The sequence below is a fragment of the Oncorhynchus mykiss genome, chromosome 3 (assembly GCF_057628025.1).
Source record: "Oncorhynchus mykiss isolate SJ-2025 chromosome 3, ASM5762802v1, whole genome shotgun sequence".
Lineage (NCBI taxonomy): Eukaryota > Metazoa > Chordata > Actinopteri > Salmoniformes > Salmonidae > Oncorhynchus > Oncorhynchus mykiss.
In genome coordinates this window covers 26,587,991-26,609,573 of record NC_143024.1, presented here as the reverse complement: position 1 = coordinate 26,609,573, position 21,583 = coordinate 26,587,991, and the positions used below count along the sequence as shown (strand labels likewise).

The 21,583-nt window shown below is 41.5% G+C and overlaps 1 protein-coding gene across 2 annotated transcripts; it reads left to right on the top strand.

Moving 5' to 3' along the window:
* Nucleotides 1-223: 223 nt before the first annotated feature.
* Nucleotides 224-21,349, top strand: LOC110519917 (serine protease hepsin). 2 transcript variants are annotated; one of them, XM_036970186.2, is made up of 14 exons: nucleotides 362-577; nucleotides 697-865; nucleotides 1,343-1,468; nucleotides 14,350-14,448; nucleotides 14,900-14,941; nucleotides 15,041-15,179; nucleotides 15,780-15,899; nucleotides 16,046-16,086; nucleotides 16,384-16,549; nucleotides 16,731-16,927; nucleotides 17,660-17,755; nucleotides 19,057-19,199; nucleotides 19,649-19,813; nucleotides 19,914-21,349. In XM_036970186.2, the coding sequence occupies exons 3-14, from the start codon at nucleotides 1,450-1,452 to the stop codon at nucleotides 19,965-19,967; spliced, it is 1,281 nt and encodes a 426-aa protein (XP_036826081.1). In that variant the 5' UTR covers nucleotides 362-577; nucleotides 697-865; nucleotides 1,343-1,449; the 3' UTR covers nucleotides 19,968-21,349. The 2 variants fall into 2 exon arrangements, with proteins under 2 accessions (XP_036826078.1, XP_036826081.1); XM_036970183.2 differs by having other exon boundaries at nucleotides 224-865.
* The last annotated feature ends 234 nt before the right edge of the window (nucleotides 21,350-21,583 follow it).

The following is a 21,583-nucleotide window of genomic DNA, read 5'->3' as shown; positions in this document are numbered from 1 at the left end:
TTATAAGCCTGCAACAAAAAGTCAAGGCACTGTTGCTGGCTTATAATGTCACTGTCTCTAAACAAGCCAGAGCTTGTTTTTGGTCCTGTCTATTTAGACCTTGTTCACAATGAGCATCCATTATAGGCAGATCTATGCCTACAGACCTGTCTAGTTCCAGTCTTATCCCAGCCCCATGTTTACACCCTATTGTTTAGACATTAATGTTTTACTGTCCTGCACTGTCCATTAAGCTCCTGTGGCATGGTGTAAGCCTCGGACTGGCCTACCCATGCCTCAACTTCAATGCACTTTGGTCTATCGCCTCAAACATTAGCTAAACTTAACACATACATGTGAAACTAGGAAACGGTAAATCAATTGAAGGGGTTGTTAACGGTTACACTTGACTCACCATGGTCATTAAAAACAAAAGGGCTTTAACTCTGTGCTCTGCTCTGCAGGTGCCATTTGACCGATATCTCATGACGTCACCTGTGTGCTACCTTGACCGTTTCTAAAAGGCAATGAGCGCAGAACAAGTCGAACTGCTGAGCTGTCTTGTTTTTACCGGAAAAACAACTGTGTAAATACATTGGTAGCTACACGTTTTATCTATCGGAAATGATATTTTATTCTCAGTTTTGAACGGAGAACTGTTTTCTTTCATAGAAGGGGAGAAAGTGAGGAACGTTTTCTTTTCGTACTCTTTTGTAGGCATACAACCACTTGTCGAAGTATTGGGAATATCCATGGTGGAGTTTACAGCCTATTCATACTTCTACCCCGGAGGGAACAGCGAGCCTCGAGAGTAATCGCCGAGATTGTAACTTCATTTTTTCACGCTTGACTTGACAAGAAGTCATACACCTGTTGCAAAAGAGAGGTTAGTACTCTGAGAGTGGTATGGATTTTGAGTAACCTACTAACGTTACTCTGTCATTTTAAAGTATGTGAGTTGTTTTTGATCATGAAAATACATATGGAAAAGTAACAGTTACATTCTGTCCAGTGTTCACGTCTAATGGTGATTGTTATGAGTTTCTCGATATGAAAGGTATGTAGGCCTAATCATTCTATGCTGGATGGTAGGCCTATTGGTAGCTAGCTAGTATGCATACTGAGAAACAGCATATCCTAATTCTGTGGTAAATTACAATATAGCTACCACTCATCAGTAGAGACATGTTTATTACACATTTATTCCATAGAAAAATGTCAATTTCCCCTTCAGCCTGGACTATTAGTCAAATCTGCTAAAAACAACTCACTTTGCCCTTTGGTTTATTTAACTTGTTTAACCCACCTCTCTCCAGTCAAAAAGTTTATTAACGTTCATGTTCCGTGCTATCTATTTATATAGGCTGTGAATAAGACTGGGTGGCAAATTGACCATCACAGGAGCTGTGAAGCAGGGCCACTCTGAACTTCAGCTAACTCTTTTCATTTTCAACTTTTGAGCAAGAAAAAATGACTGAGAAAAAGAACGGTGAGTGTTCCACACACATCCAGACATTGTGCTTGCCACATATTTTCCCTCTATATTTGACATCAGACATCAGCGTTAAAGATTAATAGAACTGGCCACTGCTTGCTGTTTGATGGGGTAAGCTACCTTTTGTGTTGTCGAGTTTGTGATCTAGATTAGGAACCTTTTAAATATATATTTTTTCATACAGTCTGTTTTTGCCGAAGATCTTTCAAATAATTTTGCTTTTATAAAAGGACACACACTCTTAGAAAAAATGTGCTATCTAGAACTTAAAAGGATTATTTTGCTGTGCCCATAGGGGAACCCTTTGAAGATCACTTTTTGGTTCCAGGTAGAACCCTATGGGTTCTATGTAGTAACCTTTCCCCAGAGGGTTCTACATGGAACCCAAAAGTGTTCTACCTGGAACCTGAAGGGGTTTTCCAATGGGGACAGCCAAAGAACCCTTTAGAAACCCATTTTTCTAAGAGTGGAGTGATACTTTATCCATGCACCTTTGATTCTACATTTATTATTATCTATAACACAAGGAACCTCTTTTATTATCTAATTGTTGAGTCTAGAGTTATTTCTGAATGGAGAACATTATCCTTCACCATTATCAATCATTTAACAATGTTTATTAAATCCAGTGGGTTCTAGCATTGCTTTACATTGAAACATAGAATCTGTCAGAGAATGCTCACCAGGACTCTCTTGACAGATTCTATGTTTCAATGTAAAGCCATTGTCAAACCCGAGTCACCATCCAATGAACAACATCTCAGTTTCCTTCTGAGTTGATCCTGTACAGTGTAGCTGAAACAGTTACAGCATGACTGGTGATTGTTGTGTTGTCTGGGTTTGTTTTGGTCTGGGTTGAGGTGTGGGCTCAGGTGTACAACACTGTGGTCTCTATCTGTGGTTTAGTTGCTGATTTGTGGCACTCCATGACTCATTGATTGATGTGTGAGACATTTTAGTCACAGTTCAGAAACATATGTAACTTTATGAAATTGTCTTTCTATTGTGAAATGAGGCAGAACACCATCTTCCTGAGAGAGACACAAGGGAATGAACTAGGCCTTTCACCTTATGTATCTCCCTTCAGCAAAGGATATGTGTATTTCCCACACACAGATTGTACTCAGGTAGAGGCTAAAACAATAGCAGGGCTTGTTCTCCAGCTCCAGGCCTGTGACTCCAGAATCTACTGGAGTGGGTTTAGGAAATGTGGGGCTTTATTGGAACCAGCAGCTGGAATACTGGAAGGGAGACTGGCCTGAGATAAAGTTATGTCAATAGGATCTGTGGTCCCTTCCTCACCCCTGTCATTACTGAGAGTCATGCGCAGGAACAATAACACATTTATCTATTGATACGGCCTCACAGGACATAGGTGGATGGGTTTGGGATGGGTTTTGTAGTCATGGAAAGTGTTTGTTATCAGTAGAATGTCTCCTCAAAATCAACAAGGTTGAGAATCGCTTTTGTACAGAGAAGGAATGTTCTAATTTAAATATGTAGTGCAGGGTTCTGCAATGCGACTGGGTATGAATGGTTCTGCTCTCTAGACCATACCTGTTTCAAACAATCAACTAATCATGGTCTTCATGCGCGTTAGTGCTGGGTTGGAACAAAAGCCAGCACACCCATGAGCCAGTGTATCATGGCTCCAGACTGATATCTGGAAAAGCCCTTGAATCAGCAGCCTATAACATGTGCTGAGTCAGGGTTCTCTGCGGTTGCCATAGGTGACTGCACCAAAAGAGTCAATTTTATTATATAATGTACAGTCATCACACTAATAGAGCTTCACTGTATGTTATGCAGATCAACTGTGTGTTTTATTGGTGTCTCTGAGGAATCTTTGGCCTGATCTGCTAACTACCTCTCTCAAAGAGTGCAGTGTATAAAGTCAGAAAATCTGCTTTCTCAGTCACTGCCTTTCACCAAGGGAGTATCCCAAGGCTCGATCCTAGGCCCCACACCCTTCTCAGTTTACATCAACAACATAGTTCAGGCAGTAGGAAGCTCTCTCATCCATTTACAGTATATGCAGATGATACAATCTTATACCCAGCTGGCTCCTCCCTGGATTTTCTGTTAAATACTCTACAACAAAGTTTTCTTAGTTTTCAACAAGCCTTCCAACTACCCTTACCTTGTTCTTAACACCTCCAAAACAAAGGTCATGTGGTTTGGTAAGAAGAATGCCAATCTCCCCACAGGTGTGATTACTACCTCTGAGGGTTTAGAGCTTGAGGTAGTCACCTCATACAAGTACTTGGGAGTATGGCTAGACGGTACACTGTCCTTCCCTCAGCACATATCAAAGCTGCAGGCTAAAGTTAAATCTAGAGTTGGTTTCCTCTATCGTAATCGCTCCTCATTCACCCTAGCTGCCAAACTAACCCTGATTCCAATGACCATCCTACCCATGCTAGATTACGGAGACATCATTTATAGATCGGCAGGTAAGGGTGCTCTAGAGCTTTTAGATGTTCTTTACCACTCGGCCATCAGATTTGCCACCAATGCTTCTTATAGGACACATCACTGCACTCTATCATCCTCTGTAAACTGGTCATCTCTGTGTACCCGTCGCAAGACCCACTGGTTGATGCTGATTTATAGGCCTCACTCCCCCCTTTCTGAGATATCTACTGCAGCCAGTCACATTCTGTTAAAGGTCCCCAAAGCACACACATTCCTGGGTTGCTTGTCTTTTCAGTTTGCGGCAGCTAATGACTGGAACGAGCTGCAACAAACACTCAAACTGGACAGTTTTATCTTAATCTCTTCCTTCAAAGACTCAATCATGGACACTCTTACTGACAGTTGTGGCTGCTTTGTGTGATGTATTGTTGTCTCTACCTTCTTGCCATTTGTGCTGTTGTCTGTGCCCAATAATGTTTGTACCATGTTTTATGCTGCTACCATGTTGTGTTGCTACCATGTTGTTGTCATGTGTTGCTACCATGCTGTGTTGTCGTTTATTTTCAGCGAACTTAACATGTGTAAATATTTGTATGAACCTAGCAAGATTCAACAACTGAGACATAAACTGAACAAGTTCAACAGACATGTGACTAACAGAAATGGAACAATGTGTCCCTGAACAAAGGGGGGGGGGGGGATCAACATCAAAAGTAACAGTCAGTATCTCGTGTGGCCACTATCTGCATTAACTTCTTGGTGACAGGGGGGCAGTATTGGGTAGCTTGGATGAATAAGGTGCCCAAAGTAAACTGCCTGCTACTCTGTCCCAGATGCTAATATATGCATGTTATTAGTAGTATTGGATAGAAAACACTCTGAAGTTTCTAAAACTGTTTGAATGATGTCTGTGAGTATAACAGAACTCATATGGCAGGCGAAGACCTGAGATAAATCCAACCAAGAAGTGGGAAATCTGAGGCTTGTAGTTTTTTTAAACTCAGCCCCTATTGTAGATACAGTGGGATATTGGTTATGTTGCACTTCCTAAGGCTTCCAATAGATGGCAAGAGTCTTTAGAACTTTGTTTGAGGATTCTACTGTGAAGTGGGGCCGAATGAGAGAGGAATAAGCCAGGTGTCTGGCAGATTGCCACAGGCTCTGAGGCGCAGTTACGAGAGAGTTAGCTCTCGTTCCATTGCTTTTCTACAGACACAGAAATTCTCCGGTTGGAACATTATTGAAGATTTATGATAAAAACATCCTAAAGATTGATTCTATACTTAGTTTGACAAGTTTCTACTGGCTGTAATGGAACTTTTTGAACTTTTCATCCGACGTTCGGCAGGACCTGAACGCGCTTTTGGATTTGTTTACCAAACGCCCTAACAAAAGAAGCTATTTGGACTAGAGGTCGATCGATTATGATTTTTCAACGCCGATACCGATATCGATTATTGGAGGACCAAAAAAGCCAATACCGATTAATCGGCCGATTTAAAAAAAAAAAATGTATTTGCAATAATTACAATTACAACAATACTGAATGAACACTTATTTTAACTTAATATAATACATCAATAAAATCAATTTAGCCTCAAGTAAATAATGAAACATGTTCAATTTGGTTTAAATAATGCAAAAACAAAGTGTTGGAGAAGAAAGTAAAAGTGCAATATGTGCTATGTAAGAAAGCTAACGTTTCAGTTCCTTGCTCAGAACATGAGAACATATGAAAGCTGGTGGTTCCTTTTAACATGAGTCTTCAATATTCCCAGGTAAAGAGGTATAACAGTATAGCTTCCATCCCTTTCCTCGCTCCTCCCTGGGCTCGAACCAGCAACACAACGATAACAGCACGTGCTAGTTACACCAGCCTCAGGAATTATAGGACTATTTCCCTCTATACCATTTGTATTTAATTAACCTTTGACTATTGGATGTTCTTATAGGCACTTTAGTATTGCCAGTGTAACAGTACAGCTTCCGTCCCTCTCCTCGCTCCTCCCTGGGGTCGAACCAGCAACACAACGACAACAGCCACCATCCTAGCAGTGTTACCCATGCAGAGCAAGGGGAACAACTACTAGAAGGCTCAGAGTGAGTGACGTTTGAAACGCTATTAGCAAGCGCTAACTAGCTAGCCATTTCACTTCGGTTACATCAGCCTCATCTCGGGAGTTGATAGGCTTGAATTTATAAACAGCGCAATGCTTGACGCACAATGAAGAGCTGCTGGCAAAACGCACGAAAGTGCTGTTTGAATGAATGTTTACGCACCTGCTTCTGCCTACCACCGCTCAGTCAGATACTTAGATACTTGTATGCTTGCATGCTCAGTCAGATTATATGCAACGCAGGACACGCTAGATAATATCTAGTAATATCATCAGCCATGTGTAGTTAACTAGTGATTATGATTGATGTTTTTTTATAGGATAAGTTTAATGCTAGCCAGCAACTTACCTTGGCTTACTGCATTTGCGTAACAGGCAGTCTCCTTGTGGAGTGCAACGAGAGAGAGGCAGGTCGTTATTGCGTTGGACTAGTTAACTGTAAGGTTGCAAGATTGAATCCCCCGAGCTGACAAGGTGAAAATCTGTCGTTCTGCCCCTGAACGAGGCAGTTAAACCTGTTACATCTACCCCCCCCTTTTTTGAAAATTCTGTTAAAAATCGCGCAACTTTTCAGCGTCCTGCTACTCATGCCAGGAATATAGTATATGCATATGATTAGTATGTGTGGATAGAAAACACTCTGAAGTTTATAAAACTGGTTAAATCACGGCTGTGACTATAACAGAGCGTGTGTTTCATTGAAAAACGCAAGAAAAACTGCTCTCTGAAAGCAAAAAATAATTTCCATAAGTCACTTCCACCAATTGTTAAAGGAGAACAGAATTTAATGGGAATTTGCCTGCACCGTCTACAAATTCCGCACGATGGCGCCATTGTACTAATTTTCAATCGAATTAATTGTTGGAAAATCCATCTGTCTGACCCCAAGTTCTCCAGTCTTCACCCGGATGCAGTTCAGGGAGAGATCAGATTGCATTGTTTTTGAAGTGAGGACCTATTGAAGAGACATCGCCCTGTAATCGTTTTGATAGATTATAAACGTTTACTAATACCTAAAGTTGGATTACAAAAGGATTTCGAAGTGTTTTGTGAAAGTTTATCGTCGACTTTTTTAATTTTAAAAAATTACGCAGCGTTTAAAAACTATGAATTTTTCTGAATGACACTACTTCTATACAAAGCTATTTTGGGTATATATGGACCGATTTAAACGAAAAAAAGACCCAATAGTGATGTTTATGGGGCATATAGGAGTGCCAAGAAAGAAGCTCGTCTAAGGTAATGAATGTTTTATATTTTATTTCTGCGTTTTGGGTAGCGCCGTCTATCGCAAAATCTGTTGTTTACGTGTCGAGCTGGCATTTTGGGGGGTGCATGCTATCAGATAATAGCTTCTGATGCTTTCGCCGAAAAGCATTTTAAAAATCTGACTTGCTGGCTAGGTTCACAACGAGTGTAGCTTTAATTTAATACCCTGCTTGTGAATTTTGATCAAGGTTTGAGTTTTAACGAGTACATTTAGCATTTAGCGTAGCGCATTTGCATTTCCAGGTGCCTACTTGGGACATGTGCGTCTCAAGTAGATTCAAGAATTAAGCCACCGTTCCTAGGCCGTCATTGAAAATAAGAATGTTGTTCTTACCTCTTGAAACTATGGGGCACTATTTTCATTTTTGAAAAAATAACGTTCCCAAAGTAAACGGGCTATTTCTCAGGACAAGATGCTAGAATATGCATATAATTGACAGCTTAGGATAGAAAACACTCTAAAGTTTCCAAAACTGTAAAAATATTGTCTGTGAGTATAACAGAACTGATATTGCAGGCGAAAGCCTGAGAAAAATCCAATCAGGAAATGACCCTTATTTTGAAGCCCCTGTCTTTCTATGCATCCCTATTGCCCATTGAAAGGGATATCAACCAGATTCCTTTTTTCTATGGCTTCCCTAAGGTGTCTACAGCCACTAGACATAGTTTCAGGCTTTTATTTTGAAAAATGAGCGTGAACGACAACATTGCGTCAGTGGTCAGGTGGTGGCTCTCAGAGTGATTTGTGCGTAATAGACAAAGGCGGCCATTGTTCCTCTCGCTCCTACTGAAAAGCCAATTGTCCCGGTTGATATATTATTTAATAGATATTTGAAAAACACCTTGAGGATTGATTATAAAAAACGTTTGCCATGTTTCTGTCGATATTATGGATCTAATTTGACCGCAATTTCCGGTGGATTTCTCAACAAAACGTAGACAAGAAATTGAGGTATTTCGGCTATAAAAATAATCTTTATGGAACAAAAGGAACATTTCCTGTCTAACTGGGAGTCTCGTGAGTGAAAACATCCGAAGCTCATCAAAGGTAAACGATTTAATTTGATTGCTTTTCTGATTTTCGTGACCAAGCTTCCTGCTGCTAGCTGGACATAATGCTATGCTAGGCTATCGATAAACTTAGACAAACACTTGTCTTGCTTTGGCTGTAAAGCATAATTTCAAAATCAGAGATGACAGGGTGATTAACAAAAGGCTAAGATGTGTTTCACTATATTTCACTTGTGATTTCATGAATATGAATATTTTCTAGTAATATTTTTTGGCCGTTGCGCTATGCTAATTAGTGTAGTTTATGACAATTCTCCCGGATCCGGGATGGGTAGTTCTAAGAGGTTTTAACTGACTTGCCTAGTTAAATAAAGCTATATATATATATATATATATACTTTTTTTAATCGGCAAACCGGCTTCCAAAAATACTGATTTCCGATTATTATGAAGACTTGAAATCGGCCCTAATTAATCAGCCATTCCGATTAATCGGTCAACCTCTAATTTGGACATAAATTATGGACATTATCGAACAAAACAAACAGTTATTGTGGAACTGCGATTTCTGGGAGTGCATTCTGATGAAGATCATCAAAGGTAAGTTAATATTTATAATGCTATTTCTGACTAATGTCGACCACCCAATATGGCGGATATCTTTTTGGCTGCTTTGTTGTCTGAACGCTGTACTCAGATTATTGCATGGTTTGCTTTTTCCGTAAAGTTTTTTTGAAATCTGACACAGCGGTTGCTTGCGACGAGCAATCCCGGATCCGGGATCGTAATCATAGCCTCAAATGAATTAGCATAACGCAGCGGACATAAATACCCCTAGTAACTTTTCCTATTCATGAAAATCACAAATGAAATTAAATAAATATATTCAAACACAAGCTTAGCCTTTTGTTAACAACACTGTCATCTCAGATTTTCAAAATATGCGTTACAGCCTACGCTAGACAAGCATTTGTGTAAGTTTATCATGGCATAATGCTATGCTAGGCTCTGCTGGCAGCAGGCAACATTTTCACAAAAATAAGAAAATCAACCAAATTAAATCATTTACCTTTGAAGAACTTCGGATGCTTTCACTCAGGAGACTCCCAGTTAGATAGCAAAATGTTCCTTTTTTCCAAAAATATTACTTTTGTAGGCGAAATAGCTCCCATTTGTTCATCATGCTTGGCTGAGAAATCGACCGGAAAATGCTACCATTACAACACCAAACTTTTTTCAAAATTAGCTCCATAATATCGACATAAACACGGCAACCTTGTTTAGGATCCATCCTCAAGGTGTTTTTGACATATATATTCGATAATATATCCGTTGAGGCAATTGGTTTCTCATAAGAAGCGATTGGAAAAATGGCTACCTCAGTATTTTACGCAAGATTTTCTGCGGGAGACACCATGTGACCACTTGCTAAATATGCTCCCTTACGTCTATTCTTCAATGGAAATGCGTAAAAAGACGTCACAATGCTGTAGACACCCTGGGGAATACGTGGAAAACGTAAGCTCATTTGTAGCTCATTCACAGCCATATAAGGAGTCATTGGCATGAGGCAGTTTCAAAAAATGCGGCACTTCCTGGTTGGATTTTTATCTGGGTTTCGCCTGTAACATCAGTTCTGTGGCACTCACAGACAATATCTTTGCCGTTTTGGAAACGTCAGAGTGTCTTCTTTATATATTATATATATTATATATATATATATTATTATTATTATTATTATATATATTATATGTATAGTCGAGCATCTTTTCATGACAAAATATATTTTTTTAAACGGGAACGTTTTTCATCCCAAAAAATTTATAGCGCCCCCTAATGCATAACTGGTTTTAAGGAGAAGTACATCTCTAATTTCATGTATTTGTATTGTTGTATTTTCATCAACATTTATAATGAGTATTTCTGTAAATAGATGTGGCTCTCTGCACAATCACCGCAGGTTTTAGAACTACTGAACGTAACGCGCCAATGTAAAATGAGATTTTTTTTTATAGAAATATGCAGTTTATCGAAAAAAAAACATACATGTATTGTGTAACATGAAGTCCTATGAGTGTCATCTGATGAAGATCATCAAAGGTAAGTGATTAATTTTGAAAATGGCTGTGTTTTTCTGTGAGTTGGTGGTGACCTAACATAATCATTTGTGTTGCTTTCGCTGTAAAGCATTTTTGAAATCAGACACTGTGGCTGGATTAAGGAGAATTATATCTTTAAATTAGTGTAAAATACTTGTATGCTTGAGGAATTTTAATTATGAGATTTTTGTTGTTTTGAATTTGCGCCCTGCACTTTCACTGGCTGTTGACGATGTGGGACGTCCCACATATCCCAGAGAGGTTTTAAGTACTGCAGTGCATATCCTCCTCATGGACTGCACCAGATTTTCCAGTTCTTGCTGTGAGATGTTCCTCCACTCTTCCACCAAGGCACCTGCAAGTTCCCGGACATTTATGTGGGGAATGGCCCTAGCCCTCACCCTCCAATCCAACAAGTCCTAGACGTGCTCTATGGGATTGAGATCCAGGCTCTTCGCTGGCCATGGCAGAACACTGACATTTCTGTCTTGCTTGAAATCACGCACAGAACGAGCAGTATGGCTGGTGGCATTGTCATGCTGGAGGATCATGTCAGAATGAGCCTGCAGGAAGGGTACCACATGAGGGAGGAGGATGTCTTCCCTGTAACACACAGTGTTAAGATTGCCTGCATTGACAACAAGCTCAGCACGATGATGCTGTGACACACCGCCCCAGACCATGACGGACCCACCACCTCCAAATCAATCCCGCTCCCGAGTACAGGCATTAGTGTAACGCCCATTCCTTTGACAATAAACGCGAATCCGACCATCACCCCTGGTAAGACAAAACCGCGACCCGTCAGTGGAGAGCACTTTTTTCCAGTCCTGTCTGGGCCAGTGACGGTGGGTTTGTGCCCATAGGCGACGTTGTCCTCACCGGTGATGTCTGGTGAGGACCTGCCTTTACAACAGGCCTGCAAGCCCTCAGTCCAGCCTTTCTCAGCCTATTGCGGACAGTCTGAGCACTGATAGAGGGATTGTGCGTTCCTGGTGTAACTCGGTCAGTTGTTGTTGCCATCCTGTACCTGTCCCGCAGGTGCGATGTTCGGATGTACCGATCCTGTGCAGGTGTTGTTACACTTGGTCTGCCACTGTGAGGACAATCAGCTGTCCGTTCTGTCTCCCTGTAGCGCTGTCTTAGGTGTCTCACAGTACAGACATTGCAATTTATTGCCCTGGCCACATCTGCAGTCCTCATGCCTCCTTGCAGCATGCCTAAGGCACGTTCACTCGAGCAGGGACCCTGGGCATCTTTCTTTTGGTGTTTTTCAGAGTCAGTAGAAAGGCCTCTTTAGTGTCCTAAGTTTTTATAACTGTGACCTTAATTGCCTACTGCCGTTGTTGGTGGCAGAAGGTGAGGACCAAGGTGCAGCGTGGTATGTGTCCATATTTATTAGAATGAACACGGAAATAACAAAAACAACAAAGAGAAACAATTGAAAACAGTTCTGGCTGGTGCAGACACACAACAGAAAACAGAAAATAATCACCCACGAAACACAATAGAAAACAGGCTACCTAAATATGGTTCTCAATCAGGGACAACGATTGACAGCTGTCCTTGATTGAGAACCATACCAGGCCAAACACAGAAATAGCAAATCATAGAAAAACTAACATAGACAACCCACCCAACTCACGCCCTGACCATACTAAAACAAAGACATAACAAAAGAGGTAAGGTCAGAACATGACAGTGTCTGTTAGTGTTCCACAGGTGCATGTTCATTAATTGTTTATGGTTCATTTTACAAGCATGGGAAACATTGTTTAAACCATTTACATTGAAGATCTGTGAAGTTGTTCGGGTTTCTATGAATTATCTTTGAAAGACAGGGTCCTGATAAAGAGACGTTTCTTTTTTTGCTGGGTTTATATATATTTTTAATCCCAGTCCCCACGCTGCAGGTGTCCTTTTGCCTTCTAGTAAACCGTCATTGTAAATACGAGTTTGTTGTTAACTGACTTGCCTAATTAAATAAAGGTTAAAAAAAAAAGAAAACCGTACTGTATACAAAAGCCAAATAAAATGTTTAATCTTAAGAGCAACTGTACTTAATGTTTTTATTTTAACGCTCTCTCAGTAAAAACCCATGTATCTTATTGTTGATGCATGGTCCACACTGATTGACAGTGGTGAGTAAGGGGGAAAAAGTGGAGGATTTCCCCATCACTCTGAAGAGTCATCAGCTGCCTGTAAACTGTGACCATATCCTGAGGTATTGAGTATAGACGGCAGACCCCATGGCCTTACAGAACCCCCAGTGTTTTCTCACTGAATTCCAGTCTCCCTCCTTTGTTTGCGATGTTGATTTTCCTCTCTTTTAATTGGCAGAGTATCAGGTTGATGCTCGTTTTCCTTGTATAAGATACAACGGGAAAGAGTGTTATGTTATTGATAAGAGACATGCTCATCCAGCAGGCTGTATCTGTACAAGCAGCTTTGGTGATCCAGGTAGTGGGTGGCAGGTAGCCTAGCGGTTAAGAGCTTTGGTAACCAAAAGGTCGCTAGTTCGAATCCCTGAGTCGACTAAGTAAAACATCTGTCTGTGCCATTGAGCAAGGCATTTAACCCTAATTGCTCCTGTAAGTCGCTCTGGATAAGAGCGTCTGCTAAATTAATAAAATGTAAACATTTGAAATATGGTGCAACTGTTTGTGTTGTTGGTGTCGAATGGTTGAATGATGTCTTCACTATCGGGCATGTATTGATGTGTGTATTTAGGAGATTGTTCTTAAGTGTCCATCAGACTGGTTTGTTGCCCACATAGCTAGGGTCACACGACCAGATCAGTAAAACGTCTTGGCCCTATAGCATACATAAAGACTTGTGTATACTTACACAGTAAGAACAGACTTGTAGACCTGTGTATTACCTACAGAGCATTCTTATAGACGTGTGTTAGACCTGAGTTGGATCCACACACAGACAGTTGGTTTGTTTGCGCTGAGTCAGGAACTTATCATGCCTTGCAGTCAGTGTCTCTGCTGGTCTGCTCTGCTGGTTTGGTCTGGTGTGTGGCATGTCTCCACACAGGCTGGTGCTGGCTGGCCAGCCTGCAAGGTTAATGATCACTCCAGAACTCCACTCTCTGCACCTCAGATTCCTGTCTGCAAACACAGAAGGTTTACGCATGCCACCTGTGTGTGTGTGTGTGTGTGTGTGTGTGTGTGTGTGTGTGCACATAAGTGTGTCTCACACGACTTAGGTTGTAAACGGTGCTTGATCAAGTGTGGCTTTGTTTTGGTTCAACCAAACTTGTAACAGTTAGTGACTGGTCAGTTCATGGATCTTTCATCATCATCAGCAATTTAATGTCATGAAATGACCTCTCATTCTGCCCAACCTTGTGTTCTAGCTAGGGACACAGTGACAATTTGTTGGGGCTTGAGATGGCACTGAAATCAAGCTTGCAGTTTGTTTTAGCTCTATGGAAATGGAGCAGACTTTGGACTATTGATCCTATTCATTTGTACTTTTTCAATGTGCCAATTTGCCAGTGTGTTATTAAGACACTCTCTCTTCCTTTTTACCTATCTGATTAAAACACTTTCACTTCTTCAAGATGTTCAAATGTTCATAAATGACCAGCAGGGTCAAATAATAATCACAGTGGTTATAGAGGGTGCAAGAGTCAGCACATCAGGAGTAAATGTCAATCAATCAATCACATTTATTTATAAAGCCCTTTTTACATCAGCAGTTGTCACCAATGCACCCCTCCTAGGGACGGAATGGGAAAGCGCAAGCAAGCCAATGACTCAGCAACCTTAATAGGGTCAGAGAATCCCAGTGAAGAGAGGGGAGCCCTGCAGAGACAGCAAGGGTGGCTTGTCATTCCAGTGCCTTGTCGTTCACCTTCACACTCCTGGGCCAGACTACCTTCAGTGTGATGTTGAACGTAATGTTATGTTTTTGTGGTGTGTGTTGTTTTTGTTGTGTGTGTTGTCTTTTACAGGAAACGCGGGGGTGACCTTCCTGACCCCATGTCGCGTGGCAGGCGTGTGTCTAACCGTGGTGCTACTGGGGGGGATTGGAGCTGCTGTCTGGGCTGTAGGTGAGATATCTCTGCTTCTGCTCTCACATAGTAGTGATGTGTACCTTTTGGCAATGAGCAGTGCTTTATGGGCAATGTAGTTTTAGTTTTTCCATAGTACAGACAGAAGAGGAAGCGAAACATCCCACTCTCTCATTTGTTTCTGTTTGAATGGAAGTCAATGAACTAAGTGCACCAGAACCCGTTGCTATCACATTGGTGTCTATGGGAGAGCCACCCCCTTAAGTAGACAGTAACTGACCAATTTTTTCAATGGTATACGGCCTGAGTGAACTATCTTAATTCATCCTCCCATCTTTGGTACAGATATTACCAACATTGTTTGATTGCAGTCAGTGGATTTGTTTGCAGGCTCTGTGAGGTTTGCTGTTTCATCAACAGGGTGTGTATGCACTTTACAGTTTTATATTACATGTTGTTGACTTTTGTTTGTTTGTTTTTCAAATCCTAGTAACATTTTGTATCAGAGAAGAAGACACAGGATTATATGATGGTAAGTGAGAGGGAAACCACTCCACCAAAGCCAACCTCATATCGTATCTGAATCGATAGAACGGTTTGTTTGATCCAGTATTTCATTGCTCCAACCCAGTCCAGGTAAACTCCAATCCAAGCTCGGACCTACGTCTTCGGGTGTTTGACTCGGCCGAGCGACGGTGGAGACACCTCTGTTCCTCAGAGGCTAACCAGCTCCTGGCCAACATCAGCTGTGAGGAGATGGGCTTTGTCAGGTGAGGAGATTGATGGATTGTGATATGAAAGGCTTTAGATTAAATACAAAAGTGGGAGTCACTATCTACAGCATGATAAAAGGAAAGGGAAAGGGGGATACCTAGTCAGTTGTACAACTGAAATGTGTCTTCCTCATTTAACCCAACCCATCTGAATCAGAGAGGTGTGGGGGGCTGATACCCCTATGCCATGCAAGAAGGCTGCACAGAAAGTGCTCCACCCTTGCCTGGTTGCTAAAATTCTAATGGTTTGCCTAATTTCAGTTTATGGCCACAAAGCAAGCAATGTATAGTTTAGAGAATCTAAACAGCTGTGAAATGTATTTTCAAAATCAAAAAAGATTGTATTTTCAGCTGGTGTACAAAGCTGAAAATAAAAAGAGGCGAAATCTAAACTTAAGGACAGGAAGCATAAAAATAGGATACAAAATGGATCTACCGCTTCTCAGACTTTCTTTCAATTTGGTTGGGTCGTACAAAAAGTTATACATACCGCGCCTCTAAGTAACTTCATTGGGTTTAGGCCAGGGATCTTTCAACTGATCTGTCAGTGATAGAAGTCTCTGCAATAAAGAGATGCATGCCTTATGTCCCCTCCAGCGTGGTGAATTACTCCGTGTCCAGTATTCCTGAAGGCAGTAACGACCGTGAGGAGTTCTTCTGTGTCAATGAGAAGGAGCTGACCTATGGCAAGAAGATCAAAGAGTCTCTATATCCATGGTAAGACATTATTTTAACACTCTTAAATCTCCTAGACGATTACCTTAAGGCAGTGTTTATTAAAGCAGCAGCCGGCTGAAAAGTAGAGAAGGGCAGGAATGTAGGGTTCCAGGCTGCTGTGTCTAACTGTTGTTGTTGTTTTTCAGTGACTGTGAAACTGGCCAGGTTTTAAGTCTGCTTTGTCAAGGTAGGTTCAGCTGAGAGGTTTGGTTTGGTCCTGTGATACTCTTTTTACACAAAGTGATGAGAAGCAACCTGAGAGTTGTAGAGGATAGCTTAACTCCCTCTCTCTCTCCTGCATCCCCCCTGTTACCTCTCTCTTTACTCCTCCCTATCTCTCTTTCTCTCCTGTACCTCTCCCTCTCTTATTTATCTCTTTACTTCTCTCTCCCTATCTCTCTCTGTCTCCTCCTTCTCCGTCCCCATCCATATCTCTTTCTCCTCCCTATCCCTCCCTCCCCTCTCTTTCTGTCTGTCTGTCTAGACTGTGGCAGGCGTAGTCTGACAGAGGACCGTATAGTGGGTGGTGTAGATGCTAGGCAGGGTAGCTGGCCATGGCAGGTCAGTTTGCAGTATGACGGGGTGCACCAGTGTGGAGGCTCCATCATCTCAGACCGCTGGATCGTCAGCGCAGCCCACTGCTTCCCAGAGTAAGCCCTGAATCTGTTTCTACTTCGATCTCTTTCACTCTCTCTCTCTCACACACACACACACACACACACACACACACACACACACACACACACACACACACACACACACACACACACACACACACACACACACACACACACACACTTCTTCTCATGGATTCTATTTGCCCTCTCTCAGGAGGAACCGACAGGTGTCTCGATGGAGGGTGTTACTGGGCTCCATCTACAACAAGCTCACCCATAAGAATGTTAGAGTTCTTGAGGTAAAGACTGTGGTGTACCACAGCAGCTACCTGCCCTTTGTAGACCCCAACATAGACGACAACAGCAGAGACATCGCTGTCCTGGCTCTGGCCCAGCCTCTGCACTTCACAGGTAAACACATCCGGGCCCATTTTGTTATATTCTTATTATACTGTGATGATTTGTTGTTCTTTTTCAAGGCACATCAGACAAAGCCACCGTGTGCTTAGAGGTAGAAGAGGGAGAGAGAGAGAGATAGAGAGAAGGGGATGAGAGAGAAGTGATAAAGCAAAATAGAGATGAGGAACGAGTCACTATGGTAATTCCCTTCATCAAGGTTCAGGTTTCCAGTCAGACTACCAAACAAAGGCCCTCTTTACTGCCTGCCTGCAGTCGCCTGGACAAAAGACAATGATATCAGAACAGGATAGAATAGTTTGCCCTCTGTTTCACTGTCATTTCCCTGTCATTTCCTTTCCTGGAATCACTGTAAGTACATAGAAAAACATTACATTGTTATAATGTGAGAGCGAAAACTCTCTAGGACAGCGTTTCCCAAACTCGGTCCTCTGGACCCCAATGCAGTGAACTTCCTGTTGTTTATCAAGGACAGATATATTGGGCCCTGTCTGACATCTAGTGGTTGGACTCAGAATTGCAGCTATTCTAATGATAAAATATCACGCTGGTGGGGAAATTAAGAACACACAACATCAGCCGACAAGATTAACATTGTCCGTAGTGATTACAACACACAAGCCAGCAAGTAAACTATCTTAACCATTTTTGTGCAAGTATACATTTAAATTCAATTCAATCTCATCTCTCCCTCCCTCCCTCCTCTTCACTTTCTGTTTTCTGTAGACTACATCCAGCCGGTGTGCTTACCCCACTACGGCCAGCGCCTGATTGACGGCCAGATGGGGACAGTGACAGGCTGGGGAAATGTAGGTTACTATGGTAAGTGACTGTGTAAGCTTCTACATCCTTAAATGTAGATCTGGTCCCAGAGTCAGATACTGTAGGATATGGGCTTAAAGCATCTTCTGGTCCCAGAGACAGATACTGTAGGATAGGGGCTTAAAGCATCTTCTGGTCCCAGAGACAGATACTGTAGGATAGGGGCTTAAAGCATCTTCTGGTCCCAGATACAGATACTGTAGGATAGGGGCTTAAAGCATCTTCTGGTCCCAGAGACTAGATACTGTAGGATATGGGCTTAAAGCATATTCTGGTCCCAGAGACAGATACTGTAGGATAGGGGCTTAAAGCATCTTCTGGTCCCAGAGACAGATACTGTAGGATATGGACTTAAAGCATCTTCTGGTCCCAGAGACAGATACTGTAGGATAGGGGCTTAAAGCATCTTCTGGTCCCAGAGACAGATACTGTAGGATAGGGGCTTAAAGCATCTTCTGGTCCCAGAGACAGATACTGTAGGGTAGGGGCTTAAAGCAACTTCTGGTCCCAGAGACAGATACTGTAGGATATGGGCTTAAAGCATCTTCTGGTCCCAGAGACAGATACTGTAGGATATGGACTTAAAGCATCATCTGGTCCCAGAGCCAGATACTGTAGGATAGGGGCTTAAAGCATCTTCTGGTCCCAGAGACAGATACTGTAGGATATGGACTTAAAGCATCATCTGGTCCCAGAGCCAGATACTGTAGGATAGGGGCTTAAAGCATCTTCTGGTCCCAGAGACAGATACTGTAGGATATGGACTTAAAGCATCATCTGGTCCCAGAGCCAGATACTGTAGGATATGGACTTAAAGCATCATCTGGTCCCAGAGCCAGATACTGTAGGATATGGACTTAAAGCATCATCTGGTCCCAGAGCCAGATACTGTAGGATATGGACTTAAATCATCATCTGGTCCCAGAGCCAGATACTGTAGGAGCTGGGTTTAAAACATCATCTGGAACCATAGAGAGACAGAGTATCTGTATCATTGTTGTCATTGGACAAGACAGCCTCTCCCTATATCTTTCTTTCTCTCCCTTCTCTCTCTTTCTGCATGACCTTTGAATATGTAAACAGGGACAGTGTCATAGTGTGTAGATGTGCCAAGCACTATTGACCAGGAATCGACAATCTTTTGGTCAGATATGGTTGTCGGATCACGCCATCATTAATGTGTATGGAGTGATTAATAGCTCTCTCTCGCGCTTTCTCTCTGTCCCTCGCGCTTTCTCTCTCTCTCTTTCTATTCCTCTCTCTTTGTTCTCTCTATATCTCTGGCTCTCTTTCTCTCTTAGGGACTCTTGCTGACGTTCTTCAGGAGGCTAACGTGCCAATCATCAACGACGCTGTCTGTAACGCCCCTGATTACTATGACAACCAGATCACCACCAGCATGTTCTGTGCTGGCTTTGAGAAGGGTGGTACCGATGCCTGTCAGGTAACCAGCTATAGTGACATCTAATTTCCCTGCTCTGGCAGTCAATGAATAAACTTGAACAAAAAATTACACCTTCCATCCTCCACTTACAAACATGTCAATTATTGACATCTGAATGTGTCGGATATGAGCAAGTCTGTACCGTTGCTCTCTATCCAGATTCTACATGAGAAATTGCTAATATTTATATAATCCATTCACCCAAGTGAGACTGATTTTATAATTTTTTATTTAACTTGGCAAGTCAGTTAAGAACAGATTCTTATTTTCAATGACAGCCTAGGAACAGTGGGTTAACTGCCTTGTCAGAAAGACAGATTTGTACCTTGTCAGCTCAGGGATTTGAACTTGCAACCTTTCAGTTACTAGTCCCAACACTCTAACCACTAGGCTACGCTGCCACCCCATAATGTACTGTATGTGAGTGGTTAACTTTTTTTTTATCTCAGGGGGACAGCGGGGGCCCGTTTGTGGCTGAGGACTCCCTGTCCAAGGCCAGCCGCTACCGCCTGCTGGGGGTGGTGAGCTGGGGAACAGGCTGTGCCATGGCCAAGAAGCCTGGCGTCTACACCAGAGTGTCCCGCTTCCTACCCTGGATCTCCTCAGCCATGAGGGTGAGTACAGTACACAGACACACACACGCACACACACACACACGTACACAGATGCTCACAGGTGGAAGTATAATCTTCTTTTCCTGTCTTATCTTCACAGACGTATCACAATTCACCAGGAGTGCACAAAATGGCGCGTACATGGGAGCACTGACCTTTAAGGGATCAGAAATGACCAAAATATTATCCATCAGACTTACTGCACTTCACCTGTCCAAAAAACCCATCCTTTAGGGGAACCTTGTGCAGAAATTGGATGTATAGGTAAATTCAACTAGATTACTGGAGGAAAGCCTTGAAGTGGTAGCTTGACCAAAGAATTATCAACATGTTTATGGTCTTGTGAAATGAGAAAGTGTCAAATGAAAAGACTTATGGGACTTGCATGACAAAGTCATAGAAAATCACCACTCTGCCAGCCAATGTACAGGTTGTACTGTCATGGGGATTAGTTGTATGTCATCAAAGGGTTAATTTTTGTATTCAGGGTTTCCTTACAGTTTGACTCTTTTCAGGTGCAACAAACGTATGATACACAACAAGCCTGTGTATCAAAATGTATTGCTCAAACAGATGTTAAATAACATTCTGGCTGGTTTTGCCATGAAGTTTCTCCTTTATATGATTCCCTTGAACAAATAATACCAACGTTACTGAATAGATTTTAACATAGACAACATGTAGCTGAAATTCCATGATACCTAAAATGTTTGTAACAAATAAAACATTGGTGTCAGATATTCAGCTCTTGAAGTGTCTCTCTATCCTTTGTTTGTATCACAGATTGCAGTTCAGAGTGACTGTTACGCCCTGTAATGACACGTTTCTTAGTTTTGTTTTTGGTGGGGACATGAATTTAGGGACAAGTAAACAGGTGAAATGTAAAGGATATTTCTATAACATGTGTAGATTAGAAATTAGAACGTATGAGATATTCATAGTTAAGTCAGAGTTTTCTTTGTTTGGCTTTATTGTAAATATTAGTAACAGATTTTTTGAAAGTGGATGTTTATTTGTAAGTGATCCATGGATTTCAATCACAAATGTGCAATAACAACCAGAATGATGTTCTTATTAACCATTTCTGCTTCATAAGTTACTAAGGAATTACGGTTAGCAACACCAAGTCATATTACATATTCATCACAAAATGATGCACTACACTGTCAGTTAAGGGCCTATTACCTGCTGAGAACCACAACTACCTTATCGGTAGATAATTAGCTACACAGCAACACTAGAAAAACTCTGTCTTGTCTGTTGATCATCATGACTCAATTTGCTGTAGTTTAATGTGAGGTAGTTTATCAAGCTTATTTGACGGTCTTTATGCTTTCATTTCCTCGTTTTATATTGTTTGAAGTCTAGTCTCTATGCAGATGACTTCCACAGATGTGAATGTATATATATTTTCTGTGAAGAAATTATGAAATTCTTAGTAAGAATGTTATTGTTACTGATTTAAACTCTGTTCCTTCTGTAAATGTAAATTGTTCTATTGAATATTGTATTGAAATAAAGATTTAATTTAACAAACTGGATGAAGTATGTCAAATGTCATCTACAGATATAGGATCTTAATTTGAGACAGTTGGATACAGAAGGAAAATAATCCTGCAGCAACAGGAAATGTGAATTATTATGTGGACTATAATTAATGTACATTTTTGTAGGGGTTGATACATTTTCCGTAATGGAAAATCAAGTGGAAATTACAAACATCCAGAAGCCTTTTTAAAGTTGTAAATTTCCTTCAACCGGGTGATCAAA